The sequence below is a fragment of the Amblyomma americanum genome, chromosome 3 (genome assembly GCF_052857255.1).
Source record: "Amblyomma americanum isolate KBUSLIRL-KWMA chromosome 3, ASM5285725v1, whole genome shotgun sequence".
Classification (NCBI taxonomy): domain Eukaryota; kingdom Metazoa; phylum Arthropoda; class Arachnida; order Ixodida; family Ixodidae; genus Amblyomma; species Amblyomma americanum.
In genome coordinates this window covers 217,789,190-217,812,019 of record NC_135499.1, presented here as the reverse complement: position 1 = coordinate 217,812,019, position 22,830 = coordinate 217,789,190, and the positions used below count along the sequence as shown (strand labels likewise).

The 22,830-nt window shown below is 46.9% G+C and overlaps 1 protein-coding gene across 4 annotated transcripts in view; it reads left to right on the top strand.

Annotated features, from left to right (window-relative positions):
- Nucleotides 1-22,830, top strand: part of LOC144126081 (arylsulfatase B-like) — a 65,038-nt gene that overhangs the window by 20,366 nt on the left and 21,842 nt on the right. For 2 of the 4 annotated variants that reach the window (XM_077659998.1, XM_077659999.1), the window contains exon 2: nt 19,689-19,822. In XM_077659998.1, the coding sequence (XP_077516124.1) occupies nt 19,790-19,822 (33 nt within the window). In that variant the 5' untranslated portion in view covers nt 19,689-19,789. Of the gene's footprint in view, nt 1-4,378; nt 4,488-19,688; nt 19,874-22,830 lie in introns of those variants that run through there. The other 2 variants (XM_077659997.1, XM_077659996.1) reach the window with 2 other exon arrangements.

Here is a 22,830-nt window from a genome sequence, read left to right as displayed (position 1 = left end):
TTTCACTACGGCGTCTCTCATAGCCTGAGTCGCTTTGGGACGTTAAACCCCATAAACCAAACCAATCCCGGGCGAAACAATTGATGAGCAACTGAAAGCGATCGCGAAAGACAGTCAGGAGAGAAAACGGTGACCAACCAAAAACTAGGTTCAACAGATAAAAAACTAGGAAAAATCGGTAAGATAGAAAAACAGGTAATGGAATGAGTGGAACGAGTTGATAAAATAGTGAAAATGATTGTATTCTTGACGAAAACAGTTGATAATCCAGATAACAGAAGCCGCAGGTCTAATATCATTATATATGGTACTCAGGAACAAGAATATGAGACCCCCCAAAGCCTGCAAGACACTGTGGAGAAAATTTTTGAAGAAAAGTTAGAAATCAGAACGGCGGGCTTTGAAAGGATCTATCGTCTCGGACGAAAGGAAGCATCTGACGATTCAAAGCATAAGCCTGTTGTCTTGAAATTATTTGACTACAAAGATAAAACTAACATACTGGGAAACTGCACTAAGCTGAAATAAACTGGGTATTCAATTGGAGAAGACTTTTCCCGAGCTGTGCGAGAAGTTAGGAAGAAAATCTGGGAACAAACAAAAGTAGACCGTGATCAAAAAGATAAGGTCTACCTTAAATACGGTAAAACAAAAATAAACAAGCGTTTGTACACATGGGACGAAGAAAAACGCGACATTATTGAAGCTGCGAAAAACGAAAACCAGGACGACCCTCCAGCCCGAGTAACTCGAAGCCGCCGACACCCCTAACTGTTATCAATGTTAAGGCGCGTAGCCTCGTAAACAGCTAGAGGCAGTCTTGATTGCTCTAAACCCTGATATTGTTTGGATCACGGAAACGTGGCTGCACGCAGATATCAAGAGCTCTGAAATTGCTACTCCTGGCTACACCATGGTTCGTAAAGACAGAATAACTAGAGGTGGGAGAGTGGCTGTGCTTCTGAGGCTATTCTGACGCTATTCACTAATGCCAGACGTCCTAGGCGTAGAAGCAGTCTGGTGTAATACTCAGCTTAGTCAGCGCTCTGCCTGCGTTGGCGCTGTGTACAGACCTCCAAACGCACAGGCTTCCTATCTTGAGCCGCTTCTTGAGTATATGCAGAGGTACATACTGGGAAGCGCTGTAATAATGGCAGGTAACTTCAACCTTCCAGACGTAAATTGGAACTTGTTAAACCCATCTATGGCAATAAACAATCTTCTGGTAATTTTTTTTTCACCCTGAATCTAGCACAGGCTGTTTCCAAGGCTACTGGTGGGCAGGGTACATCAAGCTCTATTCTGGATCTTATTTTCTTAAGCGATCATTTTCTGATGGAAAAGGTTAGGGTGAATATTTTGGATGGCTTATCTGATCATAATATTGTTGTGTGCACATTATCGTATCCAGGACGATTTCGCCAAAGTGGTTCTACAAAGCGCGTGTATGCTTTTAACAAAGCTGATGATAAAGCTATCATGACATACCTTCCACACGAATACCTATGCACTGAAAGCTCTGCAGACATCTATGAAATATGGCTGCAGTTGAAAAATCATGTGATGCACTGTACGAGGCAGTTTGTCCCACTAATAAAAAAGACCACAAGAAAGCACAATCCATGGATAACTCGCGAAGTAATTCACTTAAAACGTTGAATTAAAAGGTTGAGAAAATCCAACAAATCAAGTCCGGTCTCATACTACTGCCAAAAGGTTAATTCAATGAACAAAAAACAGAAGGAAAAGACAAAAAGAAGCAAAGCAGCACTTCTGTAAATCAACTGCTAGCAACTTTATCAAAGAATCACCCCACAAATTATGGCGCTATATTACTGATAAAAAGAAAACCCTCCAAACCCTTTGCCACCTTAAGAAGAAAAAAAGCAGGCGGGTTGCGTTTAACGCATTTTTACAATCCGTATTTACACCAGACAATGGTATTACGCATTCTTTTAGGCAAGAAACCAGAGAGCAATATTGTGTACTGGATGCTTCAGTCGCAACTGAAAAAGGAGTACTATCACTGTTGTCAAACCTAGATGATAAGAAGTGCAGCGGTCCGGACGAAATTACAAATGCCTTCTTGAAACGTTATGCCGAACCCATGAGTAAGCACCTATGCCTTGAGTTCAATAAGTCCATATGCGAGCGCTGCCTCCCAGCGGAATGGAAAGTTGCAATAATAATACCAGTTCATAAATCAGGTGATAAGACTTGCCAGTCAAATTATAGGCCTATTTCTCTTATGTGCACTTCCTGTAAAGTTTTAGAACACATTATCCTAAAATCAATAACAGAGTTCATTGAATCAAATAACATTATCCATCCCCAAGAACATGGCTTCAGGCGTGGTCTGTCTACTGTTACACAACTTGTTGAGACTCTACACGACATCGCAAAACCAATTAACGACCAAATGAAAACAGATGCAATGTTCTTAGGCTTCTCAAAGGCCTTCGACCGGGTCTGCCACGCCAAACTGCTACAGAAACTGGCGGGTCAGTAGTCCAACGGACCGCCAATTATTTAACCGACCGTCGCCGGTTCGGGTAACTCGGCGACCACACTTAAGATACTGTCCCTGTCCTTTCCGGTGCACCACAGGGCTCTGATTTAGCCCCTGTTCTCTTCCTTCTCTTCATAAACGACATTGCTGACCAGGTAGAAGCGAAACAGAGGTTGTTCGCAGATGATTGTGTACTATATAGAGAAATAAAAAGCCAAGAAGAACAAATAAGCTTACACAATGATTTTGGCAAGATAGCAGAATGGTGTTCGAAGTGACAAATGGTTATTAACTTAGAGAAAACAGTTTCAATGACTATAAAGAAAAAGAAATTCAAACTTAGCTTCCCTTACGTCTACAGCGGCACTGCCCTTAAGACAGTCACCGGGCATAAATACTTAGGCGTCATTATATCAGCCAGCCTGGGATGGACAGCTCACGTAGATCACGTAACAAACAAAGCGATGCGTAAGCTCATGTTTCTGAAACGAGCCCTGCGGTTTTCTACGAAAGAAGCCAAGCCTTTGGCGTATACTACTATCATTCGCCGAATACCATAATACGCAAACGTCGCCTGGTTCCCGTGCACGCAAGATAACATAACTGCGATTGAGGCTGTCCAGCGAAAAAGTGTGCGCTTTATCTGCAACAGATATAGGCGCACCGATTCTCCGACTTAACTATGCTCACTGCGGCCCGCGTTGTCATCCGCACTGACGCCCTCCAAGTTGTCCGGTTGCTACGACGTGTTAGCCGCTGTCCCACGATATGTCAGGACATCCACCGGCTCGCGGCAAGCATCCCGCAGCCAGTACGTATTGAGTGGGTCCCACGGGATCTGCTGCCCTATCAAAGGCAGGCAGATTTAGCGACCCGCCTTGCGAATCCAAACTCATCACCGCCTCGACTCCTTCATTCGGACAATTTTACCATCCTTTCATCGAGAAAGGAACTCCTCCGGCGCCGCCCACGTGCTCTCATCCCTCCGTGTGCGGTAACCCTCCCCCGCGGTCTTACCCGTGCAGAGGAGGTTGCGCTTAGGAGGATCCGGGTCGGGGTTGCCCTCACACCAGTCATCACTCGGAAGTGGCCTCAGTACTGAGAATTGTATCCTCGGCCAGGGTGTCCGATATGTAAACACGAGGACATTGAGGCCGACATTCATCACTTACCGTGGGACTGCCCAGCTCTCAAGCCTCCAAGGATCCGGCACCTGATGGTAGCAGGTCTTTCACCAAGCAACCCTGCTTCATACATTGCCTGGACGCAGGGACTGTACCATCGTTCTCTACAGGACTTCATCAAATCAGCTAACCTTTTTTCCATTCATTTAGATCATTCATCACACCTTCACTCATCATTGATGCCCTGGGGCAATAAATTTCGCTTTCAAAAAAAAAAGAGACTGTCTGGATTAGTTGTAACGCTTTTATTTGATCGATGGAGAAACGCGAGTGGGAAACCGGCCCTGCGTGTGTTTCTTATTACAGCAGATCTCATGCAACAATAATGTCTCAATCATTTAAAAAAAAAAAACGCTCATGATACAAACAGGTGCGACTTTTGCAAACAGAGTGCGCGCAATTGCTCGCATTGGAAGAAGAAATTCGGTACCTGGAGCGGCCATTAAATTACTGTCATATGTAGTTAAGCGACACCAGCAACGGAGAGCGAGATAATCAGCGTTGCCTAAACCTTCGTTTTCTTCTGTCATCACGAGGACAACGCCGCTTAAGCAGCGAATCCGCGAATGCGGAACGACAAATTCTTGCGCGCATTCACCCAGGCCGTATGATAATCTCAAAGGCCCACGTACCGCGTACAAGCACCTGCGCGTTCAAAAGGCACGAAGGCAGCGGAAACGGCGCAACACTGCACAGCTGCAGGCTGTGCCCACTTCGGCGAGCTGCTGGTGGCAAACGTTGCTGCAGCCCGATCTGCACGGAGCGCGTCCTCCGCCTGGCCCCGTAGAGAAGCGGTGCGTATGCAAAGGAAATACGAGTAGCTGATGCTGCGGAATGCCAGCTAGTGTACCCGTTAATTTATCAATAATAACGATAACTGCCACAAAAATATTGCTGGCCGCACCTCCCTGTGCCCAACGCTAATGCTTCCCATTTCCCCAGTGTGTGGTTGCTTTACTTTACTTTACTCTCAATTTCTTGTGCTTTATTCTATATGCTGGGTCAACTGAGCCTAGGCGGATTTCTTCGTTTCCCTGCTTCGGCTTTCAGCGAATACGCCGTGGCCTTTAGTTACACCACCGGTAATAGTCTACACATACATACCTATATATGCATGTGTCTATTTAAAGACGCAAAAGGTTTCCCGCCCGATGTAGCGCGTACATCAAAAGGGATGCTTTCACGTGACGGTCTAATTACGATGGGGGCCGAATTGTAGAGGCTCCTGTACTGTGCGATGTCAGTGCACGTTAAAGAACCCCAGGTGGTCGAAATTTCCGGAGCCCTTCACTACGACGTCCCTCATAGCCTGACTCGCTTTGGGACATTAAACCCCCATATACCAAACCAAACCAATATTTCCCTCACTGGTATATACTGCAAGCATGTGCCTTTCCTCGCATTCACTCGGACATTAATTTAACTCTTATTAACTAAAGGAAATGTCACACGAAAAGAAAAGAGAGAATTTTACACGATTCATTTGTTCAAAACATAAACGAACAGTTTCAGTAACTGATATGCTGAACTCATGCGGTCTGCAGTTACTGCAAACGAATTCAAGGAGAGGGCTGAGTCGGGCTGGTTGGTTCATGTTGAAATGGAGGCAAAACAGCGCTGACGGACGGGACGGAAGAAGGCGAGACAGACACATGCGCTGAACTAACAACCAACTGGTTTATTGCGAAAGAGGGGGCAATATAAAACATAGAAGGGAAGAAGAAATGCGGTGCAAAACAAGATATGGCATACATTCGGGATATCATCACTGATTAAGAAACGCGATCTCCTGTGGGAATAGAGCCACCGATGGTTGGCTTACACATGAGTTGCCTAATGCATGAATGTGAAAGGCCTCCGATATCAGGCGCGAGGTATGATCGTTATATTTGGCGATGATAGTTGTTTGGTTCAAAAACGCCTCACATTCTTCGCAATCTGCGAAATGAATGACCATATTATTTCGGCGTGACTTGTTTTCAATGTCTTTCGCGTGTTCGCGTAGCCGATCGTTGACGCACCGTCCGGTCTCTCCGATGTAGAAACGGCCGCATGACAGTGGGACCTTGTACACTACACCACAGCAACAGTTGACAAATTTGTTTCTGTGTTTCTTCTGACAAGACTTCTTTCCACTCTCCTGATTCACTCTCTTGCACAGGCCTCCCAACTTGTTCCTGGCAGAGAAAAGGAGCTTTACGCCGGCTTTGTTCACAATCTTTTTCAGGTTATGCGAAACTTGGTGAACATACGGAATACATGTTATGTGCTTAGTGTCCAGTTTGCGCGTTTCCTTCTGAATTCTGCATTCTTTTAATATCGACTCTGCTATGCTAGATAAGATCTTCGTCGGGTATCCCGCAGCGGTAAGCCTAGTAACCTGCGCGTAAAAGCTGGCTTGGGTCTTATGTGAACATGATCTAAACAGAGCGGCTTTCATGCATGTTTTCGCTATCCCGCGCTTGACTATCTTAGAGTGGGCCGACCGGAAGGGGAGCAGGCTTTTCTGGGAGCGCGGGGAGTATATCCAACACACATGGTGACACGATAGCACAAGTTCCAGATCCAAAAACCTTAGTTTGTTGTTAGTAGGTAGCTCTGTGGTCAATTGTAGGTTGTTAAGTTCAGTACTGAACACGTCAAAAATCTGAGCAACAGTTTGTTGGGCGTTACTTTTGCGATAAAATACTAAAAAGTCATCTACATAACGCATAACCTTAACAACGGTGCCGTCCAGCTTGGCTTGAAGTTGTCTATCGCACGATGCTAAGAACAGATCGCGCCTGATATCGGAGGCCTTTCACATTCATGCATTAGGCAACTCATGTGTAAGCCAACCATCGGTGGCTCTATTCCCACAGGAGATCGCTTTTCTTAATCAGTGATGATATCCCGAATGTATGCCATATCATGTTTTGCACCGCATTTCTTCTTCCCTTCTATGCTTTATATTGCCCCCTCTTTCGCAATAAACCATTTGGTTGTTAGTTCAGCGCATGTGTCTGTCTCGCCTTCTTCCGTCCCGTCCGTCAGCGCTGTTTTGCTTCCATTTCAACTGCAAACGAGACGCAAAAATCAGAGGTTAAAAACATTGCAGTAAATCAATATTGGCGGCATTAAGATTAATAAGCATATATATTTGCAACCTCCAGATAGACTGAGCTCCTGCCTGAATCATCACAAATCATCAGCCCGACCATTCATGACCCGAACTAACGTATTCCGTTGCTCATTTTTCCCCATGCTATAGGAATGTGAAACAAACTGCCCGCTCATGCCACTCAGTCTTCAAGTGTAACAGCATTTGCGAATGTCATTAATGAATATGTCTAGAAATGAGATCGCTGTGGATGTGCACCTGTTTGAATGTCACGAATTAATTTTATATACCGGGTCGTGGAACAGTGACGAGAATTATCTTACATTTTTGTTATCCTGTATTATGCACTGGAAGTGTGTGATTGTGCTGTCCGGCCTATCGCCGGAGTCGTTAATGCGCAGGCGCGCAAAACGAATAAAAGGCGTGCGCTGCAACCTGCGCTCGGGTTTATCTCGACCAGCCACACACCGACGAACATGTGGCAACAAACGTCGCTTCGCCTCTGGAAACTTGTCGGCTTCTTCGCGTGAACCACGCAACACAACAGTTTATTCTTGTGTTTTTCATTTTCCCTCCCTGTAATGACCCTCAAATGAGCGTTTACAGCATTAATAAATAAATATATTTACGTGCAGGTCTGCAGGTTAGAGAGAGAAAGACGAACAGAATGGCAGGGAGGTTAACTATAGCAGCGCCCGGTATGCTACCCTACACGTGGGAAGGGGAATGGAGGGAGAGTAGAGAGAGCAAAGGGAGATTACTTTTCCACAGGTCCGTTGGCCATTACTTGCAGGGTACACAGGGCACACACTGATAGTTCACAACCTTGCACTCAGTCCTGAGTCCTTCCTTTAGGAACTTGAAAAGTTCCTTCCCTGCAGGTTAGACTTTCTGCAATGCAAGTCAGCATAGAGCGCGGTCCCTTCCTCGAGGAAACAGCTTCAACAAGGGCGTTAGTGTTAAAAATTATTCAGGTGTTTTCTTTTCGTGTGTGAAGCGTCCTGCATATGCGAATTCCTTGACGCTCACGTCTGCTGAGCTGAAGGGGAAAAAATATTAGGTGCGATCAGTTGGATTGAAACGGAGGAAATGCGATATCATTCTTCTTTTATTCGCCAATCTATACCGATTATGATTTGATTCCAATACAAATCTGAGTCCATTGTCTTTCACTCCCCCATCTACTCCAATTCTGATTGTATTCCAAATCATACTACGCAACTATGCAAAATGTGTCGTGCACATTGTGAGATCGTAGCGAGGAAACAGCGGAACATTTACTTTGCAAATGCCCTGTTTTCAGCTCAAAAAGAAATACGCTGCGCTGTTCTCTGAACTTCGTTGATCCTTGCCCCCTGATGGATGGCAAGATCCTCGGACTGTGGCATCAACAATCGGCGGCCCTCAAAGCAGTGTTTCGCTACGTGAGGGCCTCATTCTTGCGTGTCAGATTGGGACTGCGAACCTCACCCCTTCCCACTTTTAGTGCGAAAGCCCTATTTCATGAGCTCGAACCGGCTCCCCGAGTTGGTGTCAAGCTTGGCTTTGAGGGTGACCTTGGTCAAATGATAAATAAAATAAACATTGCAACGACTAGGATTTGAACCCACGGTGGCGAGAACAGATTAGCTTCGCTGGCCACTACACGAGAACCGAACATCGCCGGTAAACAGTCTTTCAATTGAAGCTAACATGCGCGCACTAGATGATAGAAGAGTCGCACTTACACGCGCATTCGTCCTAAAAACCCGTTCTCTTCCTGAACATCTCTGCCATTCCATTGTCACCAAGTGACCATCTGAAAGATTATTCAACAACAAGCCACATTTTATCAGGCCACTAATACTGCGCTTTGAAGGTTAATTCGAAGAGTTAGCAGTACTAGATACCCTATCGAATATTGCACAAGGATATGAATATTTGCTACCATGGTACAGCCTCCCTTCAGTATGTGATTTCACGCTTACAGAAAAACGAAACGCCACATGAGCACATTGTACAAGAATTCTTTGCACTACACAGAAAATATGACACCTACACTGAATTTTACGCTGATGTCTCAACAACATAAATTCATGTTGGGTGTGCTGTAACTTAAGAAATAAAGATTTTAAAATGATACGACTGCCACAATACGCATTGGTTTTTACTGCCAATTGTCATGTCATCTTTGTAGCCATCGCCGCAGCCATAACACCTCGTGTTAAACTGCAACACACTCGCGCTGTGCATTGCACATCTGTCTTCATCATCTTCCATGTGCGGCGCGAACAGATAAGCTTAACCTCGATCACATCTAAACCTGAGTCTAATATCGTCGCCGGACGTTCCGACCACCCATGAAAGCAAAACCATGAGCCAGACAGGCTAAACACACGCTTTCGCACGTCTACTCAGTTTAGCTGCATTAAAACCCTACCACTTTTTTCAGCTCGTACCTTGTGGGGTTTTGCTGGGGAGATAAATAGTTTCTCTCCACTTAATCGCGGCTGACACAGTTCAAAACCGCCAGACCCCACCCCGTGGTCGCGTTCGCTACCGAGCGCTCGCCGACCACGGCGGGCCTTGCTCTGAGGGAACAAAGGAACGACACATTGGCTGACACAAACAGGCATTTATTGCTACAGCAACAATAACGTGAGCTAGCAACAAGATATGCTAATGATTCGAGGTCGTCCGACTCACCAGCAAGGTTGCGAGCGAATATTCGCCCACTCTAGGGCAAGGGATACTCCGGAGGCCGGACGGGACGAGATACGGGAGCGAGTCTCCCCGTCGCTTCCTCGCCCCGCTGGCGAAGAGCGGAGCCGCGAGCGACACGTCCGCTCGCGCCGATGATCTCCGCCGAAACGCCTCATGCCCTCTCCCGCGCTGCGACGCTGGCGCCCTCTCTTGTTAGTTAAGGTAACTGACAAGGGAATGTGTTCCTTCTCGAGGCTAGGCTGCTGCTACACGGTGCCTCACGGGAAAGAAAACACAGGGGACTGCAGGGCAGGTCCCCACAACCTCCTACTAAACTAGGCCAGATGGACTGATAGAAACAGTAATACGAGTACAATTTGGCAAATTTAAACACACTTTATGATTATTTAAACTGCTGGAAATTCTCCTTTCATCTGCTAAATCCGATCGGTCGGTTCATATTCGACGCCACCAATGCGTTGTAGCAGGCACAGGGATTCGCTACGATGCACTGACATCGTTAAAGAATGATAGGTTTATTGCAGCCCACTTTGCTTCAGAGCTGGACAGATGGTGAATGTACTGCAGCTATAAAACTACGTGTACGCAGCGAACGTCTCAGCGTTCCCCCGATCACGGCCTGCCAGCTATTCGTAGCCTCGTGCCCTGCAAGTAAAAACGAACGGTGGATAGCGAAAAAGCAACAGCTGCTCTGCGCGCGGGTTGTTGTTAGTGCGGGTCATGCAAATGTACCCCAACATTCCTAAAATGCTCGCTTAAGCGCTCACTGAAGCGCTCGCTTAAGCGCTCGCTTAAGCGCTCACAGGGACTTTAACGATGCACTGGCATCGTTAAAGAATGATAGGTTTATTGCAGCCCACTTTGCTTCAGAGCTGGACAGATGGTGAATGTACTGCAGCTATAAAACTACGTGTACGCAGCGAATGTCTCAGCGTTCCCCCGATCACGGCCTGCCAGCTATTCGTAGCCTCGTGCCCTGCAAGTAAAAACGAACGGTGGATAGCGAAAAAGCAACAGCTGCCCTACGCGCGGGTTGTTGTTAGTGCGGGTCATGCAAATGTGCCCCAACATTCCTAAAATGCTCGCTTAAGCGCTCACTGAACTAAAGTTCCACAGAAAGGGGTCCATGTAGCGGTTCTCTCCTTACTGCGAAACCTATACGTTTTCAAAAACAGCGACAGCGAGACATATCGCAGTGCTTTGAGAGCATTACGCGAAAGTGTAAAGGCCCCGTGACGCGGAACAGTCGGCGTTGTGGTCGGCGTGACAGCAAAATCCTGACTGGTCGAAAAGGTGGCTGTTACAAGAGACTCCGATGGCTAGCATCAGCCATAGCACCGGCGCATCGGAAACCCCCTAACCCTCGGGATGCGAGTCAGACAATCTACCGTTGCGCCACGCGGCACGTCGTGCGGCTTGGTTAAAGGGACGCTGAGGGGAAACTTAAGTTGCCTTGTACCGATTGAATACCAGCTCCTAACCACATAAAGACCACTTTAACTGAAAACAAAGCTCATGCAAGGTAGGAAAGGGAAAAAACTAAAATACAGGTATCGCCGCCACAGGCCAATTTCGCAAGCACAAGCGCGATGACTAAATAGCCGTAACAACGAATCTCTGCGGCTGACGAACGTCTGACTGGCTAAGACTGACTAAGGTTGCGCGTTTGATCGATTAAGTTTTGTTTTGAAACCGCTAGTGCACTTTTATCACACGAGGAAGATGGAAAAGACAACCTGAATGTTGGAAGTCAAAGGAAACCTGTAACTGGCGGCGCAACAGGCGGCCAGCTGAGTTTCGATATTCTTTGGGGTGTCTCGCGGCTATGCGCTTCGCGCGCCCGCGTGGTTTCGTTTTTGACGCACCTCAGTTTACAAGGGCGGAGCAGCGGAGGACCTCCAAGTACCCGTCGAAGTGCTCCTCGCACGAAGTTTGTGCAACGGAACGCACCTGCGACAATGAAAATGAGCTGTGGATAGCTAATGTTCCACGCGCCTCCACGTTAGCAAACTCACCGCTCGGCGTGTTCATTTCGTCAACGTACGAAAACGCTAGGCTGCATAACCAGCCTAACGAGGACTATTATTACAGAATTAAAATATGCCTGCACGTACCAGCCTCTACACATCAGTCGTGACGGTGGCTCGGCGGTAACAGCTACGCTGCCGACTCCTCGGCGCTCAGACTTTCTTGCCAGACCCGCTGCCTCTGCCCTCAAAAGCATCGCACGTTCTCTGGGGTTGAGGTCGCTGAAGTGCAGGCCACAGTTCTTTGCGAGAACTTCGTTGTCGTAACCGGGAACGGGACCCATCGTAACGTTTGGGAAAACGTAAACGAAGCGCCGACGGCTGATAGAGGCCTTCAACATTCTGCCGGCAGTATACGTTCTCACTTCGGCTGCTGCTGGTGGCAGCAGAGCGCAGCGCAGTGCAATCACAGAGTCCCCGTTCCCGCCACTTTACGTCACTTTTCTCCCATTCGTCATCAGAGAGTTCCGAGTTTGATTCGGAGCGGCGGGAAAATGTATTTTAACTTCGAATTCAAATATCTTAGCAATAAACGCGCCTTTCGCTGCCGGACAAGCCGCAAAAAAGCCACGAAATCTCGAACTATCCGATTTTGCAAAAAAAAAAAATGGTTACGTTGTCCTCAGTGTCCCTTTAAACTTTTTTGTGTTGATTTCTTCTTGTCCTTTTCTATCCTCCTTTTCTCCGTCATTTGTTGTATCTTGTTTTTCTTCTCCACCTTTTAATTTGTCCATCTCCTTCTATTTCACCTTCTTCACCCTTAAGGCGGAGCTTAAGTGTCTCCTCCAATTTTTTTATATCTTCTTGGTTGTTGAAGGGTTAAATGACCGCTACTATTCCAAGCATTCGGCGCGCCCACGTTTGTGAGGAACAGAGGCCTGTGGCGAGAAACGAATCGTAGAAAAGCAGGCAACGGAGAGTGCATAGCATCACAGCTGCAGTCGGATCCTCGTGTCCTCAGTGAGACCAAACTTTGCCCCTAGTTTGCAGTCTGCGCGGGGGCAGCTGCACTGTGGGGCGCTTTACGGGTTCCACGCGCTCGGCCTAGAGGACGTAAGGTAAATATAAAAAATAGGCTGCACAGGAAATAGCAGTCTACAGACAGGGTGACAAACTCCTAGAGGGCAGTGGGAACCGCTGCCAACAACTGCTTGTAATACTGGGAAGGGTTGGGGTGCGAAGTTCCTGCACGGTTTCCCCAAAATAAAAAAAAAACTGTATAAAAAATGTATACTGGCTTCATCATGTGTTTTCTGACGCTATAATACTAACTGGTTTAGACTTTTTCTAAATATCCAATGAATAAAAATTCCATTTAGTACCTAATACGATAACTAACTGAAATTATTTTTCGAGTTAAATTGGGAATATCGTCTCTTGCATAGATAGTCTCCATCAAAAGTGTCCAGCCACAAAAGCCCATTATACACAGTGGTGCGGGCCAGGACCTTTTACTTTAATTTTCTTTTCGTTTTCACAACGTAGCATATTTGTTGCATCTCGCAGAGCATACGACAACCTTCCTCAGAGCTCGGCAGAGGTGACGCGGAGGTCTGATCCCGTTCCAGGGATTGAAGCACCAGGAGTGCCGTAAGGGTCGTGCCACATGGCTCGAGCGCGAACCCTTTGTGCAGGAAACCTATACTAAATGTTACATGTGACTAAATGGACTTCAGGAAACGAACGAATGAGTTAGTGAGCGGCCATGCATTGGTGCTGGCGAGACACATTTCAACGAAAGAATGAGCGCTAAGTCAGCGGGGCGGGCGCCAACAGAGCGGCGCCGCATGTATACGAAGCGAAAAAAAAACAGTCACAAAAGACAAGGGACAAGAGAAGGAGTGTACACGCCACAACGACTGCATGGTTCCCGACAGTCGTGACCACCGAAATTTTTTTTCGAGTTGATGTGTTGCCGAAATGTACGTTTACGTGCGGTATAGTCTACTGGGAAGTCAGATCGCTGGCGAGTTGTCAAGGCATGCAAATGCGAGCCCCCACTTGGCCCCTCGGGATAGCCCATTGGCAACGTCAGTGACTTGCTCCACGGCAGTCCGGCTGCGATAAAATGGGCTGCGTGTAAGCGGTTCTTCGTCGCTCTGAGAGCCTCCTTATCCAAGGAACGGATAAGGATTCTTCTAAAATTAGATGGCTCCCTTCAATACTGTCTTGAGTTAAGGAAGCACGGAGGGCTCCTCATTTGAAATTGAAAAACCGCGCAAGCTGAGGAGCGTTCTAAAATTCGGCCAATTTATCGCAGCCGGACTGCCGTGGAGCAACTCACTCACGTTGCCTATGTGCTATCCCGAGGGGCCAAGCGGGGGCTCGCATTTGCATGCCTTGACAACTCGCCAGCGATCCGACTTCCCAGTGGACTATACCGCACGTGAACGTGCATTTCGGCAACATATCAACTCGAAAAAAAATTCGGTGGTCATGACTGGCGGGAACCATGCAGCCTCGCTTCGTATACATGGGGAGCAGCGCTGTTGGGGCCCGCCCCGCTGACTTAGCGCTCATTCTTTGGTTGAAATGTGTCTCCCCAGCACCAATGAATGGCCGCTCACTAACTCATTCGTTCGTTTCCTGAAGTCCATTGAGTCACATGTAACATTTAGTATAGGTTTCCTGCACAAAGGGTTCGCGCTCGAGCCATGTGGCACGACCCTTACGGCACTCCTGGTGCTTGAATCCCTGGAACGGGATCAGACCTACGCGTCACCTCTGCCGAGCTCTGAGGAAGGTTGTCGTATGCTCTGCGAGATGCGACAAATATGCTACGTTGTGAAAACGAAGAGAAAATTAAAGTAAAAGGTCCTGGCCCGCGCCACTGTGTATAATGGGCTTTTGTGGCTGGACGCTTTTGAAGGAGACTATCTATGCAAGAGACCATATTCCCAATTGAACTCGAAAAATAATTTTATTTAGTTATTGTACTAGGTATTAAACGAAATGTTTAATCATTGGATATTTAGAAAAAGTCTAAACCAGTTAGTATTATAGTGTCAGAAAACACATGATGAATTGGTTTTGTTTTTTTGGGGGGAAAGGAAATGGCGCAGTATCTGTCTCGATATATCGTTGGACACCTGAAAAGCGCCGTAAGGGAAGGGATAAAAGAGGGAGTGAAAAAGGAAAGGAAGAAGGAGGTGCCGTAGTGGAGGACTCTGGAATAATTTCGACCACCTGGGGATCTTTAACGTGCACTGACATCGCACAGCACACGGGCGCCGTAGCGTTTTTCCAGTATACATTTTTTATAGACACTTTTTTTTTATTCTGGGGAAACCGTGCAGGAACTTCGGATCCCAACCCTTCCCAGTATTACAAGCAGTTGTTGGCAGCTGTTCCCACTGCCCTCTAGGGGTTTGTCACCCTGTCTGTAGACTGCTATTTCCTGTGGAGCCTATTTTTTATATTTACTTTACGTCCTCAAGGCCGAGCGCGTGGAACTCGTAAAGCGCCCCACAGTGCAGCTGCCCCCGCGCAGACTGCAAACTAGGGCAAAGTTTGGTCTCACTGAGGACACGAGGATCCGACTGCAGCTGTGATGCTATGCACTCTCCGTTGCCTGCTTTTTTACGATTCGTTTCTCGCCACAGGCCTTTGTTCCTCACAAAAGTGGGCGCGCCGAATGCTTTAAATAGTAGCGGTCATTTAACCCTTCAACAACCAAGAAGATGCAAAAAAAAATTGGAGGGGACACTTAAGCTCCGCCTTAAGGGTGAAAAAGGTGAAATAGAAGGAGATAGACAAATTAAAAGGTGGAGAAGAAAAACAAGATACAACAAAAGACGGAGAAAAGGAGGATAGAAGAGGAAAAGAAGAAATGACCACTTAAAAGATTAAAAGGACACTGAGGTCAATGCAATCGTTCTTTTTTTCAAAATCTGGTAGTTCGAGATTTCGTGGCTTTGTTGCTGCTTGTCCAGCAGCGAAAAGCGCGTTTATTGCTAAGATATTTGAATTCGAATTTAAAATACATTTTCCCGCCGCTCGGAATCAAGCTTGGAACTCTCTGATGACGAAATAGGAGAAAAGTGACGTAAAGTGGCGGGAACGGGGACTCTGAGATTGCACTGCGCTGCGCTCTGCTGCCACCAGCAGCAGCCGAAGTGAGAACGTATACTGCCGGCAGAATGTTGAAGGCCTCTATCAGCCGTCGGCGCTTCGTTTACGTTTGCCCAAACGTTACGATGGGTCCCGTTCCCGGTTACGACAACGAAGTTCTCGCAAAGAACTGTGGCCTGCACTTCAGCGACCTCAACCCCAGAGAGCGTGCGATGCTTTTGAGGCCAGAGGCAGCGGGTCTGGCAAGGAAGTCCGAGCGCCGAGGAGTCGGCAGCGTAGCTGTCACCGCCGAGCCACCGTCATGACTGATGTGTAGAGACTAGTACGTGCAGGCATATTTTAATTCTGTAATAACAGTCCTCGTTGGGCTGGTTATGCAGCCTAGCGTTTTCGTACGTTGACGAAATGAACACACCGAGCGGTGCGTTTGCTAACGTGGAGGCGCGTGGAACATTAGCTCATTTTCCTTGTCGCAGGTGCGTTTCGTTGCACAAACTTCGTGCGAGGAGCACTTCGACAGGCACTTAAAGGCCCTCCGCTGCTCCGCCCTTGTAAATTGAGGTGTGTCAAAAACGAAACCACGCGGGCGCGCGAAGCGCATAGCCGCGAGACACCCCAAAGCATATCGAAACTCAGCTGGCCGCCTGTTGCGCCGCCAGTTGCAGGTTTCCTTTGACTTCCAACATTCAGGTTGTCTTTTCCGTCTTCCTCGCGTGATAAAAGTGCACTAGCGGTTTCAAAACAAAACTTAATCGATCAAACGCGTAACCTTAGCCAACCTTAGCCAGTCAGACGTTAGTCAGCCTCAGAGACTTCAGGCTACGAATGAATGATTTAGTGAGCGGCCATGCATTGTTGCTGGGGAGACACATTTCAACGAAAGAATGAGCGCTAAGTCAGCGGGGCGGGCCCCAACAGCGCTGCGCCGCATGTATACGAAGCGAGGCTGCATGGTTCCCGCCAGTCATGACCACCGAAATTTTTTTTTCGAGTTGATATGTTGCTGAAATGCACGTTTACGTGTGGTATAGTCAACCGGGAAGTCGGAGCGCTGGTGAGTTGTCAAGGCATGCAAATGCGAGCCCCCACTTGGCCCCTCGGGATAGCACATTGGCAACGTCAGTGACTTGCTCCACGGCAGTCCGGCTGCGATAAATTGGCCGAATTTTAGAACGCTCCTCAGCTTGTGCGGTTTTCCCATTTCAAGTGAGGAGCCCTCCATGCTTCCTTAACTCAAGAAAGTATTGAAGGGAGCCATTTAATTATAGAAGAATCCTTATCCGCTCCTTGGATAAGGAGGCTTTCAGAGCGGCGAAGAGCCGCTTACACGCACATGGTGTCGAGAATATGTTCCTGATAGAAGTTTTTCTGGATTGGAAAAAAAAAAGACTAGCACGCATATAAAATTTTGCTATTTCGTTTGAGGCATAAGCGCCCGCGTGTGCGCTGATTTTGCATTTTACGCAGTTTTTTTTTCAAGGCTGTAGGTGACTTGGCAGGAAAATTCACAGTTTGTTTGGCAACGTCAAATCGTTTACAGTGCGGTGGCAGCTCGTACGTTGCTGTCGGAGACAAGTACGCATGGAGAGCAGAACCGCAAAACAGGACGGGACTGAGGCAGGCGACAACACAGGGCGGTCAGTCCGTCCCGTTTTGCGGTTTTGCTCTTCATGATGTCGTACCAACTGGCCTACACCAAAGTCCTTCTAAGTTACGCATGGACATCGCTTTACGCACTCAGGCACCCCAAAAACAAATCTGCTGCAGCCGTCGAACATGCAGACAACGGGTACTGAGTTTAGCATGGGCTAAGCCGCCATTTTGAACTCGGCGCTGTCGTAAACGCCGGAGTCACCCTACGGCGCGAGCGTAGAGCGAGTGGTTGTGCACTGAAGCATATGTTCAGGACCAGGAGCGAGGTGAGGAAACTATGAAGGTAGCACTGCGCCTACCTCAAGAAAAGCATGCTCCAAAGGAACCCTTACTACGGGCTCCTTAGTAAGGCGTATTTAGAAACTGACTGAAGGAGGGCACGCCGCTCCCAAGGCATCCTCAATGAGGCAAGGAGCATTCTAAAATTTGGCCCTACAATGTATATTCACATTCCAAGACAGCACCCGGCTTTGTAGAGCTTTAGCGTAGTGGAAATGCATCAGCTGGGTGAATCATAGTTTCTAAATATTACCCAAAGGAAAAGCTGGCGCCACCGTCTGAGCGAGTTTTTTTAGGTTTTAGGAATCCCATAGGTTTTAGGACTCCATAGGTTTTAGGAATCGACGAGCTTAAAAGGGTCGAATGCGTGAAACTTGCACGTAAAGCATGCGATGTCCCTTTGGCCTAGCATTTTAAACGGTGACGTAATTGCCGATTAAAATCGCGACGGCCTTCAAGATTCTTTGCAGCGCACAACGCCAAGTGGGGGTGGGGGGGGGGGGGGGGGGGGGAGCATGTTGACGTCATCGAAGGTATCGGTACATTGAAAACGCATAAACGCCTGTACTGAAGGCAAAAAAAAAATCCAAGACCACCGAATTAAGGAAAAGCCCGCCGAGCGTTGTTTGGCAGCAACCAACTAGGCACGCGAGGGTGTGGCAGACGACAGCGGTAATTTGAAATCACATATTCAGTGACGTCACACTGCACTTCCCCGCACTAACCCGGGGTTCTGAGGATAAGCACAAAACTCAATCGTCGATTATGTCAATATTTTAAATGCTAGTGCAATAACACTTGATATGCTTTACCTACAGCCTGTATAGATTTTAATCCTTCATTATCGCGAAATTCTGAAAAAGTTGTGCAGTTGCCCTTCAATGATAACTCCATCCTCTGCGGGAATGCCGGTAAGACGAGGTTTCGTGTTTGGCTTGGCTATAGTGTCAGGCCAAAGACGCGGATTGCATCTAGAAATTGATAGTTGCGCCGTAATGCTCCCTTCTGTGCGCGGGTTAAATTATTTCAATACTGCGTTTTTCACACCTTCAAAGCATTTAACGCAACTGAAAGTTCGGTGTTAGGCTGGTGTGGAAACATTCACAGAATTTCTTCGAGGTTAGTCTCGAGAAGGGTCGTATTTTTACGGCTTAATGCACGTTTTCTTTTTTTACAATAGCCAAGCCAAGTAATAAACCTCGTCTTCCCGGCATTCCTGCGCCTGACCATGGTAGATGAAGTGCATCGCCGGCAGCGCTCCCTCCAGCTATATTAGGAAACTTTATGGGGGAAATGCGCTAATGCGTTTCCGCTGTGCTGAAACAGCCCAACGAGAGACGCCATAGTTGCAGTGCCCCGATCTTCTGCGAACACCTGGAGTTGTTTCGAGTGCGCCGTGGTCTGAACACATCGTGCGTTAGGCGGCAGTGATAACTCTGCGTACATCCGTTCTTTTCCAGAGCAGTAGCACTACTAGCCGCATGCACTTTACGGATTTCGGGCATGCGTATATACGTCCATGAAGCCTCTTGCACCTTTGCGCGCGCCCACGGGTGAGAGGAGGCGAAGAATCACAGCTGCGGTATGTGGGAGCCAATCAGAAGCTCACGTCATACATGACGTCACAGGCGGCAAAGCCAATCAGAGCGTTGCTAACGCAAGCTTAGCAAGGAGCGCGTTCAGCCATTAAATGCGCGTCCAAAATCCGCTCCCCAAAGTATCCCAAAGTAATCACCTCACCTCCTCCTTCCTGACACTGCACGCCTGTTCTGACGCATCTGTATCTGCCACGAAGTAGAACGATCTTGCGGACTAGTTGGTTCATTGCAGAAAAAAGGCCTTTTTTGTTCCTGTTCTCCTGTCGTGTCTCATTAGCGCAGTATACTGCATCTTTTTTGTATATGCTACGTTCGACACGAACACATGCTCGTTACGTACGCATCCGTCTCGGCGGCGCGCGAACCGTAGGTCGCATTAGGTATGGAGGCCTTTGAAACCCTGCAGTGGGCGTAGTCAGGCTGATGATGATGTGAGGCAGGGCCTTTCCGATTCTCTAAAGAAGTCCGCCCTGATGGACGGCGTAAACAACAGCGAACTCCAGTGCTACTGCGCGATATTGCGGGCTTATAGCCATGCTAAACAGTCTACTTTTTTCAACGCAGGACTGGCTTCACCGAGGACGGCTCCTGCGTAGAGTGGCAGCGCCGCAGCGGTTTTCTCTCGTAACGGGGCGCGCACGGGGGCCGCCTGTTGCACCTGTCCCATGTCTCGCTGTCTCAGAACGAGCGCCATGTTGGTAAGCAACGGCTCCCAGCCGAAGAGCCTGCCCGGGCTGCGTGCCATGCTGGTAATGAAGGCGCCGTCCTTTTCCCGCGCCTTTTTGTTCCCTTTGCTCCGATTGCATTTTTATCCATGGCTTGCTTGTTCTTTTTTTCTTTGATGAAGTCAAGCAAATGGCGCATTATTTGAATGCAGTTCAGTAACGAATTCATGTGGGCGTCGTTAGTATAGCTAAGCACGCGAGTTGAGAAAAAAAATAGGGTTAAAAATTATTAATAGGGGAGACATTCGTCAGACGAACATTCTTTGTGCGTCCGACAAGATAAAGAAATTAGCACTGCCTAACAATGAAACGGTGTTGCAATCAGGGGTACTGCGGGAAGTTGTTGTTCTCGCTTGTGTCTTTGTCAGAGTAACAATCTTATGTCGAACTTAAATACAGGCTTTGTTTCGTGTGGATTCTAAGTTGAGTGCCTCTGCCGCCCTATCAAATTTTGGACTGCACTTCTAGGAAAATTATCGGCCCATATAAATAAAAAATACTAATTTATATATTTATACATTCTGCTAATCCCATTTGGGTTTATTGCCGAAGGGCGTTATAGGGTCAATAAGATAATGACGGAAAAAGTAATACAAGCAGTAATTCAGTTGTTCAACGTGTCAAAATAAAAACAGCACGTGGCAAGGGTAGGGGGAGGCATACTGGAAGTAACTAATGAACCGAACACAAAGCTCTAACAAAACTAGAAACAAATAGGACATAAAATAATACTATGGTCGATTGCATGTTGAAGAGAACAAAAGTGTAATGAACGTGAAGTTTCGTAGAAACATTATACATTAAAACTGAATACTGTAAGGTACACCACAGGAGAGACGAAAACAAAACTGATAGGCTGTGTAAAGACGCAAAGTTGAAATACAGAGTTGAAACATGAATAACAGCGCAGAATTAGAGGTGCAAAATTATCAACATGGAAACACTCGGGGATGTTTGGTGATTGTGTAATATGCTCTGGAATGCAGCAATAAACACCGTCAGTAATAAACTGTTAGGAATTGAAGGATCTAAACTCAAACTCTTCCATTCTCTGGTTGCTAAGAATAAAAATGAGTATTTAAAGGAGTCAGTGTAAAAATCCTACTCATTAAGCGTATGCAAATATTTGTACGTGACGCGATGATCTTCCTTCAGAGAAGTAAATATATTTACCAGTGTCTAGCTTTAAGTGGCGACGAATTGGTTAATACATGCGATTAAGCTATTATTTCGGCTGATGAATCAGTTACTTCGTATTTGCTAGATATAAAACTGACTGCTTCTCCTTGAACTGCTTAGAGTGTGTTATAATTTGGTTATAGTCGAACCCGGATATATCGAACCCGAAGGGGATAGCGAGATATTTCGATATATCGATCATTCGATATATATAAAAAATGTCATAGATAACCTTATGTCCCCTAGAAGCAAGAACAGAATGGACCCACACTAATGACGCGTTTCTTCCAGCGACGTGCCGCCCGCCAGCTTTCTGGTGGCGCACCGCTCGCTGGGCATTGGTGTCGGGCATACCTGTTTCGCATCGAAGCCGCAGCGAAAGGTTCTTTGGAACTAGCCACTACCTATCACAGGGCGCCGAATCCTGTTACCAGTAATAAACAAATAATTAAAATTAAGATGCAGCTGGTTTCGGCAAGGCCTTTACCAGCGCAGCGAGCGAAGCACGCCAGGCGGGAGCCGCCACCAAGCTTTAGTTAGTTGGTTCGGCTTCGGCGCACTACAGCAATGTGGAAAATCAGTATAAACGTAATACTCATTTTTGGAAACACGTGCTGAAGCGTACCCCACGTCTACCTCGTCACACGGTTTCGCAGCGTTGACAGCAAGTGCCTAAGGGCGGGCAGCTGACCTTCCGGGCAAGCGAAAGGTGATCGAAGATCGCCGTTAGGAGAACCGCCACCTCCAGGAACGTGGTGCGCAGTTCGATATACTGCGCGATTTTCCTTTACTTTTATGCAGGATTTTCGAGGGGATAACTGTGGGTTCGATATAGCCAATAATACGAAATATCCGGGTTTGATAAATCAGTTCTCGACTCAAGTGTAAAGGAATCACATGACATTAGCGTATTCGAGAGCAGATGTAACCAAGGTGTTGCAAGCAATGTTTAGTTTGAGGCAGGGCTAGTCGCAGGCGTCGTTTAATAAAAAGGAGTCGTTTAGAGCTTTTGAAGCAACCATGTCTAACACTCTTGGACAAAATGTCTTAATATTTGAATATTTTACGGTCCTGTTTTGCAAATATTGAAAGCAATTGTTCCATTCTTCTGATGCGTAGCAAAACCTTTCTTTTAAAGTTTTTCCATCGCTCGCAACGAGCAGTTAAAAACTGCCGCAGAAAACCTATAGGGAACGTTTTTGACAATAGCAAAAATGTTAATAGAAAAAAAAAATGCAAGCCTGCCGACGGGAGATCTGCAGATATATTTGTTGTTATAGTGAAATCTCACAATATATGAAAAAATTGCGTTCATAAACACCTTCCATTTAAAAAATCTTTTTGTCCAGAATTGTTCAGTATGCTCATCTGTGTGTGCGTTCCATGTGAGATCATGGGTTATTAGAAGGACGAGATATTTATGTTCAGTGACTGCAATGAGCAGTATGTCATTAATAGTGTATGGAAGGCCCGATTTATGCTTCCTCCTTGTTATTAGTCATACAAGCTAGCTATATTAGTATAGTGCTGAGTGTCATCTGCCACTCGGCGAACATTTTTGTTATAGTTTATAGCGCGTGTTCAAGGATTTCGTGGTCATCAAAGGTGTTGATTTTCCGATAAATGATGCAGTCGTTAGCAAAGAGCCGTATGTTAACGTTAAGATTAGCCGAAAATCAGTGATTAAAATCAGGAAGCGGACAGGGATCAAGACGCAACGCTGGGGAATACCAGATACAACATGAACTATGTGGGAAGCTTGATGGGTAATTTTTACAAACTGCGTTCGGTCTGCTAAGCAA